General features: G+C 36.9%; 1 protein-coding gene and 2 long non-coding RNA genes across 3 annotated transcripts; 2 read left to right on the top strand and 1 right to left on the bottom strand.

Moving 5' to 3' along the window:
- Window positions 1-1,145: 1,145 nt before the first annotated feature.
- Window positions 1,146-2,498, bottom strand: LOC106404575. Its single transcript, XR_001281023.3, has 2 exons — window positions 1,971-2,498; window positions 1,146-1,517 (listed from the first exon to the last, which is right to left on the bottom strand). It is a non-coding gene; the product is annotated as an uncharacterized LOC106404575 (long non-coding RNA).
- LOC106404693 lies at window positions 2,493-5,641 on the top strand. Its single transcript, XR_001281079.3, has 2 exons — window positions 2,493-4,769; window positions 5,339-5,641. It is a non-coding gene; the product is annotated as an uncharacterized LOC106404693 (long non-coding RNA).
- Window positions 5,642-7,113: 1,472 nt separating this feature from the next.
- On the top strand, window positions 7,114-8,509 carry LOC106404139 (indole-3-glycerol phosphate synthase, chloroplastic-like). Its single transcript, XM_013844883.1, has 4 exons — window positions 7,114-7,278; window positions 7,466-7,568; window positions 7,782-7,957; window positions 8,486-8,509. The coding sequence occupies exons 1-4, from the start codon at window positions 7,114-7,116 to the stop codon at window positions 8,507-8,509; spliced, it is 468 nt and encodes a 155-aa protein (XP_013700337.1).
- The last annotated feature ends 2,166 nt before the right edge of the window (window positions 8,510-10,675 follow it).

Genomic DNA, 10,675 nt, shown 5'->3' with positions numbered 1-10,675 from the left:
TCCGGCTTTGCCCAGGACCGGCCCTGACGCACATTTACTTCTTTTTTTGGTCTAGTACACACATTTACTTGTTTCAAAAGTGTACAAAAAAATTTGTATCCACATGTACATAATTTTGACGGGATCCACGTGTACATGTTAAGAGTGATCAATATGCACTTCTTCCAAGATGTACATCTTCAGTATAAAATCAAACTACACTATTTCTTTCAAACACTATATTGCAATCGTGTGCACATATTCACATGTAAGAACATTAGTAAATTTAAACTAGCATGACCATCTAACTTTAAGAGTAAAGTAATCTAATATAATCTCTAATGATACCCATTTTGCACTAACCAGTTGTTTCATTGATAAAAAGACATATCAGCTTCTTGATTGAAAAATCACAACTATGTCATATTAAATACAAAACGTTATACCTAACATATTCTTTAGCTACGAGGCAAACAATTTTTAAATAGTGTCATTTCTCAAATTTAAAAGTCAACCTACCAACCATAAAGGCCTTTTGTAACTATTGAGCAACCTCAAATCGCAGTGGCTCTTAGTGTTTTTCTCGTACCATTAAATCAACATGCATATAATTTTATAATTCAAAGAAATGAAGACTTCTGCCTCCTGTCCATGAACAAACAACCATCTCTATCCTCATAACACGACCATCCAAAAACAATCCATAAAAAAACCCAAAAAACAATGAACTCAATGTACTCTTTCTGATAACCAACCTTATTTAATAAATTATTAATTAATTTATAGCATTATTGATTATTTGGTTCCCATAAAGATATTTTTAAATATTTTATAACGTGAGTGTGTGGCTGGTCTAAGTGAATTGGTTCTTTCATGTTTAAATATGGTTGGTGTACACAATATAAGCGTCTATGTGGATAATTTGGTTCTTGTACACCTTTTGTAATGTCCACATGGATACTTTAAATTTTCTACTTTTTAGTGTCCATAATGGTTGCTCAAAAAAAGTAGTGTCCATATATACAATATGAATGTCTTTGTGGATACCCTTGTTCATGTACACCTTTGTAATGTCCGCATGGTGAGTTTTTAGAGAAAGTCCAATAATAAATTCATTGTGTTCAGGTTTCATATCAGAGATACCTCACTCTGTCAATTAGGAAAAATTCTACAGAAACCGAAAATTATAAAATCTGACGACATCCTTATTGTATTGTTCACACGATAAAGTTGTGCTGCAGTATACATGTACAATAATTAACAGTAAAATCCACTATTCTTGAGCTGCAGGAGAAGAGAAATTCATCCCAAGTAAAGCACCAATGTCCAGTTTATGTATCTCTCTTAGCTTACAGAGGTAACAGCTAGACACAATATTCTTCCTTTCGTGGGAGTTGCTAGAGGAAGAGGAGCCATCACCACAGTTTCCTTCTGGCTCAAAAACGATACCATGATTAGTCAGGACATGAGGGAGAGCCCAACAAATCCCAAGATGGTAAGTGAAGATGTATTTTGTTCCTGACCAAATCATTTGGTCTCTGCAAACACATGAATAAGACCATTAATCATCAAGCAATTACCAAGTGACAATATCTTAACAATTCTAGAAAAGAAAACCAAATACAAACTTTAGCAACTTATCAGCTACAGTAACAACATATGTAGTCCCGTAACTAACTTCTTACAAAATTCCTTTTGACTAAGTTTCCAAACCACACACTCATCTAACAAGTCACAATTTTCAACAGAGCCAAACAAAAAAGCAAATGCTTCTGATCCAGAAAGTGTTGTTCTTGAAAATTCTCGAGAAAAAGACTTGCTGCTGCATTTAGTACTCTTTGGTGGAGAACACAAGGAGAGAAGATTCAAGCAAATCTAAACACTGCATCCTAACACAGATTGAAATGAGTCTGCAATTATTGTAACAATAATAATTTATTGGTCTCATCATCATGAGAGTCATGAACAAATCTCTCTTACAGGTTCCTCACCAAATTCACCATCATATGTCTTCTCTGAGCTTTGCCGTCTCAACTCGCACCGGGAATGAACTGGGAGCGAACCGACCCAAGACACTGAAGCTATCTGACGAGATTATTCTCACCTTCATCTTCTCCTCGCATCTTTTAGAAACACATGGGGAATGGTTTTCACTGGAGACGACGAGATTCCCCGGTTAGCAGCGATTTTATTTCCAATTTTAGATTTATGCAAGCTCGAAATTATTCTCTGCAATTAAGCTCTCTCACACACAGGTTAAAACTTTCTCAATTTGATATCTAGAATGTAAGATATGAGAGAGGAGAGAGGTAGAAGAAGGTTTTTGACGCAAGAGGGCCGAAGGTTTTCACTGCAGAAAAGATCTGATAAATATTTGAAGAAAAAAAAAAGAAATCTATGAAAAAGAGTGGGTTAAATATGAACCATTGGATCAGTAATATATCAATGGTTGTGGTAACATCTCGCCTAAAATCAACTAGAAACAAACCAAGTTAGTGAATACAAGTGGGCTTGGTCAGAAAAAGTGTGTTAGGAGAACAAAGTGACCTACACTTTAATAAAAAACTAGAAAAGTGACTCATAGTGTAAATCTTTCTTTTATAATACTTACAAACCCTTTTTCTTGTATATATAAATTTAGGTCTGACGTTATTTGATTTTTAATGAGTTTTATATGTTTTTGTAGGTTTTAATATGATTGGAGAGTTTAATATGTCTTTTTGTTATATCAATCTAGAATGATCTAAAATTTTTTTGTTTTAACTAAGAAAATTGATTCAAAAAATCAGTTGAAAACTTTAAAAATCTATAGTTTCAATATTTTTAATAACAATGAGTTTTTTTTTTATCATCAACATAAACATACTCAATCTTTGCATTCGGAAATAGAAGCACTGCGATGGGCGATGGAGAATATGCTTCAACATTCGACAGATTGCAAGGAGCTGATTGCTATGATCAAGGAGCTTCGTGCATGGCCGAGATTTGCAACATAATTAGAAAGGATTGAGACTCTGCATATATGCTTCCCGGACTTCAAGATCACCTATGTTTCACGCGCGCAAAATCAGATTTCAGATTCTTTAGCTAGGACCGCTAGGTCTTTTTATAGGGAACTTTATTTTTTGGTTGTTCTATTCCGGTTTGGTTACCCACACTAGCTCAAGTTTGAGTAATAGAATAGCCATTTGTTGTAAAAAAACATAAAGAAACTCAATTAATACTCTATTAACTAAAGTCTATGAAGACGAACCGAGACGATTGATTGCGAGCAGCTTGTGTCAAACTATCTGTTCGCTTGTTTAGAGTCCTTGAAACGTGTGTGATCTTGAAAGTTGCAAAGCTTCCTCAGATCCGTTCAATTTCTTCTAGGTAGGTTGCAAAAGCATACCATTCTTCTGGTTTTCAAACCATTTTCACCAACCGAGAACAATCTGTTGCAAACATCAACTAAAATTGTCGAAGATTCTTTATATATTCCATCACCCATATAAAATTTTCGAATTCCGCATGTAGTGGAGAAAGACAATTCCTAATATTCGTCGTGTCCATCAGGCCATCAAAACCCTCAGATGTATTGCACCACCTTTGACCAGAGAATGCCTCTTCATCTTTCCATCAGTCGTCTGTAAAACACCACCTCCATATCTTTTGAGACGAAATTGGATTCTCCTATTTTGGTCTGGGATGGTGATGTATGGTCCACATGTTGCATTTGTACCTCTTGAGCCTCCTTCCAAATAATTGCCTATGTTTGTGCTAACATTAACATATTCATGGGGTCTCTATCAATACCAAAGTATCCATGCAAACTAAGCATCATTTATGTGAGAGCTAATTTTTCAAAACAAATAATCCATATTCGCGAAAATAGAATGCATAGGAAAACTTTCTGGCGATGTTACAATTCACATTCACTCACATAGCGCAACGTTGCACACCATGGAAGGTCTCAAGACCACTCTTAGGATGGTTAACCAGCTCTGATACCACTTGTAATGCTCCGACCGTCCACGGCTAATGAGCCACCAACGCTCGCTCAACCGGCCCGTGAACCCCATCCCGTGCAACGGATGGTGCGTTAATTTTTTCAAGGACCGAACGTATTGTTCACTACAAGAAATGTGGATATTAATAGCATCAGATTATAGTGTTTATGACGGTTCTGCTATTGTATACCAACAATGGCTTTTTTAATAGCGTTTATAAATTTAAAACGCTATGTTTATTATCACGGGAAAATAAAAAAATTTAGCCGCGTTAATTTACCAAGTGTAGGCGCTTTACCATTTCAGATCCAAAATTAAACGCTATCGTAAGGGTTAAATATCTCAAATTTTAATCAAAATACTTAATATTTGACCAGGCTTTATATACAAAATAGTTTAGTTTTTAATTTTTATTTATTTTTCTTTCTTTTCTGTTTCTTCTCCATACGAAGAAATGAGAGCGGTGTGCTTGACTTCCTCAAATTCTCAGATTCATCTCTAGTCACCCTCGATTGAAGCTTCATCACCACTCCTTTTGACACCATCGCTCGTTATCCCGCCACCACCAGCTCGTTACCACCATCGCCATATCTCTCATCCGCCATCTCTCTCTCTCTGATTTTGTTTTGAGGGAGGGAGGGAGGGAGGGAGCTCGACGCCCTAGCAAACCTCGGCTCCTTCTCCGCCGCACAAGCCAAAAGGTGATTTCCATCGCAGCCGCCAGAATGCTCCTTCCCTTCGCTTTCTCGGAAGTTTCTTCACCGGAATCTGTACCTTCACCAGCGCATACCACGGTGGACGGTTAGATGCTTTGTTTATAATTAGCTGAAAATTCTCTCATTTTGTTGATTTTTGGTGAAAAGAGCTTTCGATTTGGTTCTTTGATTTCAATCTGTCTGTTTAGATGATTGTGTATAAGCTCTGATGGATCTCTGTTTGTTATCAGACATGTTAGTTAAGCCAATTCTACTGGTGAAATCTGTGAGGATTTGAGGAATAAAGAGTTGATCTTTCTGACAAAAACAAGAGATTAGTACTTTTTAATTTGATGTCTGAAAAAGCGTAAAGAGTAACAACATTTGAGTGTTCAATGCATTTGCCTTATCTTTTTGTAAAGCTACAAGCTTGGAAAGCATCGACTTAGATTCGTTCTTGTTTTCTTTTCATTAGAAAATAGATTCTAATTCTGGTTTTGGATTCAGCGCTTTGTCCCAACAAGTCATGGTAGGTAACCATTGAATTTGTCTCTTACCATCATTTTTATTTGCCTGAGTTCGTACTGAGTTGTTGATTACTGTATTGCTTATAGAATGGATATTAATCTCTGATTTTCTAAAAAGGATGTTGCTTTGTTTTGAAAAAAACTACAGGCCAGAACATAAGCTTTGAAGGATGGTATCGAGCAGACAAGGAAGACAAGGCGACAGAGAAACTCTGATATATGTAGCAGAGGCCTTGATAGAAGTCAACTCCGGTGACTAGGTGATGCGACGACAGCACTCTGAAGGCGGATGTTCTGGAGGCTGGAGGCGTAGGATTAGGTTTTGGCTAATTATGTTTTGGTTTAATGTTTTAATTTGCTTTTTGTTTAGTGTGTTCTTTAGTTATTTGTACACTGATGTTAATCAATAACTAAAATTTAATTTTTAATTATAAATTAATGTTTGATTTAATTTTAAATAATTTAATTATGAATTGTATTTTTAATAAATTTTTAGATAATTAAAAAACAAATTAATAACACCAAACATTCGTTATCTTTGCTATTGGAAAAATCAAATTGATGAGTTTTAATAACATTTGTATCATGTTATTATAAATATTAACAATTGCATACAAACTGATGCTATTATTGTATAGTTAACTATAACATTAAAAAAAACCGCTATTAAAAGTGTCTGACCTATTATAATAGGCGCTGTCAGAGCGGCTAAGGAAGCACTATTATACATAATTCATAGCATTTTTTGTCCGCTATTACTACCCATATTTCCTGTAGTGGTTTACTGACCCTGCAATCACAATATGATATTTTCCGTGCTTTGGCTTCACTCGCACGATATCGGGAATCACTTCCCGATAGGTCACACATTCTTCTACTACTCCAGCTTAATCACACTTAACTCTGGAGTTCTAAACGGATATGTGCCCGAATAGGTAAGTGCATTTTGATGACATAGGTAATCAAATAAATTTTATTGACCATTTCATCATATACTAGAAATCAGAATGTTACAGAAGCATTTCTGGTGCTAGAAAGCAGGGCATAGATGGCGGTCGAGGGAGGCAGCCGCGTGTTTCCACTGGTGACTTGGCTAAATTTTCCCGAATCTATTGCGCCTTATGTCGGGGTTCCAGAATTCTTGCACTTGATTGTTTTGGTTGGAGGCTATCCCACAACTCTAGTTGAGGACATAGCCATTCTTTAGCTTCACGTTTGTGTGTATATTTCGTGTGTTAGGAATATCAAGGCCCATAGTGGACGCCAATTTTTGAATCCTAGTTTATAGGCTAATCAAATAATAAGAGAAATTTAAGGCCAAATATTCTGTTTATTGAAGCGTTTAAGCCGTCACAGAAAAAAAATACAAAGTAGAATATCTAAAATGAGAACATGTAATCAATTGCTCTTGAGCTTGTCGTCTTTATGTTTCGCTCTCTATGGCTTTCTTCCTTCACTCAATGCCTTACTTATAGACCTCCTTTTTCTCTCCTCTCGTGCCAAGGAGTCGTTTCGGTAACCATCATTGCACTTATTGCATATAGGAATGGTTACCATCAGCTACGAACGGCTGTAAACTCACTATTTAAATCATTTTAGTTTGCGTGTTTAGGTGTTCCTTACGGGGTGGACCGACTTTAAATGGGCCATTGCTCTTCTTGACCAACCAAAACCAGTTGATTCCCAAACTTATCCCAAAATGTACAAAGATGCATATTCCATATTGTCACAAGTGTAGGACTAATAACAATGTGTTCAGCTTTCACCAACCATCCCAAGACCTCGCCGTCTTATGTTGGTGTTCTATTAACTCACGTGTTAATCACCCAACTACCAGAATATATTCATAAATAAAATCAAATTATGTTGGAAATATTATAGTTTGATCATCCCGGAGTCATTATTTTTCGACTTTGAACCGCAATGGAAGGACATGTTCTGGTTCAAAGACTCCCGGCTAGACTGGTTTCACCTTCTCTGTATCAGCGTATCGGTTATGTCTCCATCAGACGTTCGGTTTCAGGTCTTGCCATGGACAGGAGGATCAACTCTAGAGCTCCGTCGGAATTCGCCATCAGTGCTCAACAGGTGGCCTCTGTGATTAAACTTTGTTTCTTCTTCTTCTGTCCTTTTTATTTTTTGAAAACCCCATTAACAAAGCTCGCATCTTTTGATTGATTTTGTCTGATCTGTTGCATTTTCTCATGCTCGATTTCGTGATTATCTCGACTAATTCGATCTATTGCTGAATGTAGTTGCCTTTTCTCTTGTGAAGGAAAGCTTAGGTGTTGCTTCTTCTTCTTCTTCAGTAGAAAATGATGTTAGAATCAAGGAATGGAAAGTAGACATGTATCAGAATGAAGTAGCCATCAGCCAAGGTATTAGGATTAGGAGAAAACCACCAAGCAAGGCTCCATTGGGTTATTCTGGACATTTGAGTTGAGATTGCGTAATGCTCATTCTCCCACTAATATCTTGGAGGAGATTACATGGTTCAAAGACCAAGAGGTTTCCCAGGTAAGAGTTTATTTCTTTCTCTTTCCAACCACTTTTCGCTTCTGTGAGTTGTTAATGGGGATTGTCCTTTTCAGATGAAGGAACGAACCCACTTGAGGCATTAAAGAAAGTTGTAGAGAATGCTCCTCCTACTAGAGATTTCCTTGGTGCGCTTAGGATGGCTCATCAAAGAACTTGCTTCCCTGCTTTGATCGCTGAGGTAAAGAAGGCTTCTCCAAGTAGGGGAATCTTGAAAGAGAATTTTGACCCGGTATGCGATTCTTGTCTCATGTTTCTTTCCGTAAAGATAAAGAAGAAGTTGTGGAAGCACCGTAGCCTAATGGTTAAGGTTTAAAGGCTTCTACACCTAAGTCTGGGGTTCGAATCCCAGACTATGCAATTTATTGCAGATTACAGAAAATCCAGGTTTCAAGTCCCGGAGAGAGCGATTTATTAAACAATTATGCAGACTACGGAAGAAAGGCTTACAAGAGATCTTCAACATGGTGCAAGTAAATCTTTTCAGGCGTGGATCTTCATAGGACGGCTCAGGTGATGCAGTTAGGCGTAGGTCTTCATGAGGAAGGTAGTATTGTCGGTTGTCGAATTGTCTATGTAATCTTTTTCATATCATAATTGTAAGATCATAATAAATCAGCGTTTAAAAAAAAGATAAAGAAGTCGAAGAAGAATTGTAGTCTTTGTAATTTGCAGTTTGGCCTTGGGAAATAGACCAACTTTGTTCTTATATGCAGACCTGAAAGGTATTTCATGATTCATCTTGCTGTGTTGGTGACAGGTCGAGATTGCTCAAGCTTATTGATACCACTCAAATTACCTTAAGAAGTGAATTACTCTCTCAAATAAGAGGTTCAATTACAGTACTTAGGGATCGAATCCACAAGGAGCTAGGAAACCTATTAAATCTAGTCAAATTATTAATTCTAAGTGTTTGTTGTTTTATGGTTTAAAAGTAAATAGCAATCCTAATTGAGCAAGTCTATTGCTCGACTAACAAGATGATTGGGGGTGTAACTTATTGGAAGATATTAGATGCAGGGTTTCTATTCAGGTGTTGGAGATTATATTCCTATAGATGCCTAACAGTTGCATGCATGATATATTAAAGCTCAACTCCTTAATCACAGTGATCAACGATGACAATGTTTCACTGGTTAACTAACTAGATCTTGGATCTCAACTGTCATCTTTTGATCACAAGAAAGTGTCGATCGATGATCCTATAGGGATATCGATCGATATACCTTTCGCAATATCGATCGATTGTCAGAAGACAATATCGATCGATGCTTCTAGCTAAGCCCTAGGCGCATGTTGATAATGCTCACTAGTCTCCTAGATCAGCGGTTAGCATCTCTCTAGCAGTCCTGGCATGACAGATTAGATTCATGACATGATGGTCAAGGATGCTTGACTCATGCTAATTCCTAGGTTCATGTTCTAGTTAGCAAGGCTAAAACAAGCATTAATGAACAATCAATCAATGAATATCAAAACTTAGCAAATATATAGTTGGGGTTAATCCCCCTAACCTATTTGAACCCTGAATCTAACAAGTGAACTACTTAGACATAGCTAAGCAATTAATGACACAAAATATAGATAAAAACTGCATAGAATAGAATAGATGAATCAATGGAGTTCCAATCACAAATCTCTCTATGATTTTCTCTCCTAAAACTCCCTGCTGAAAATAAGAATACAATGATGGCCAAAAGCTCTCTTGCCTCCTAACACTTAGACAAGTATATAACTATTAGGTTAAAAACTCGTTAGGGGTAATCTTATAATTTGGTGAAGCCTTGGGTTTAAAGTCGGCTGGAACCAAGTCACGCATATCGCGTCTCGACATCGATCAATGGTACAGGATGTACATCGATCGATCATAATCTTCAATCGTTGAGGCTTCTCTTCTGTATCGATCGACGACACTGGATGTGCGTCGAACGATTGCTTCTTCTTTGTATCGACCTCTAATGGTCAGCTCAGATGAAATCTCTTTTAAGCTCCTAAATGCTCCATAATCATCACTTTACTCCAAGATACTCCTGAACCTGAAAACATACCTAATAAGATAGAATATATAATATATAGATAGTAAAACACTTATATACCATGGATGAAAATGGGTCAAATCCATGGTATATCAACTCTCCCAGACTTACCCTTTTGCTTGTCCTCAAGCAAAACAAATAGGCAGTCTCTCTGAAAGAGGTTTGAAAACAGCAGGGACTTATTGATTTAAAACATAGAAATCATCACCTCTACAATTTCGCAAACCACATCTAAAAAGTCCTAATCACAAAAGCACATTATGCATTATCCTAACTTAGCAACCAAATTCAACTAGTCTACAACTCAGCAAATCCTGTCTGATATTCCCCTCTACTAACCTCATTTCTTAGCATAAATATAAAAGTGAATGCTTTACCTTGGGAGTATCGATCACATGATGCAAGGATTTTCAGACAAGTATCTGGAACTGCAGGTAAAAGTTAGTTCCTAAATTCTCTCTCTCTAATTTCTCTCTTGAGTCAAAGTCTGCTTATATTGCAAGATCAGTGACCAAGATTGGCTAGGCTTCCATGAATCAAGACTTAATGGTGGTTGCCACCAAGCCCTGTTCACTTCTTTTTGACCTATATCCAAGAATTCTTTGTGAAGCGAGCCTTGAAGATTGCCGCCTCCAAGTCCCATTCGAATTCTTTTATTGGAATCTTTATGAATCAAGCCTTAATGGTTTTAGCCACCAAGTCCTGTTCAGATTCCTTCTAACTAAATCCTAAGTCCTAATTAAGTAATAAATTTCGGATTTTTTTTAACTAACTAACTACTCTAGGGTCGAAAGAGAGAGAGGAAATGTGATAAATGAATCTACACAAGGCGTTACCTTCCAGACTTGTCTGAAGAATCCGATCCCATGTATACCAAGCCCCAAGACAAGCGATTATGTCAGGTTTAGTATTGG

Source organism: Brassica napus, chromosome C7 (assembly GCF_020379485.1).
Source record: "Brassica napus cultivar Da-Ae chromosome C7, Da-Ae, whole genome shotgun sequence".
Lineage (NCBI taxonomy): Eukaryota > Viridiplantae > Streptophyta > Magnoliopsida > Brassicales > Brassicaceae > Brassica > Brassica napus.
This window is presented reverse-complemented; position numbering and strand designations above follow the sequence as displayed.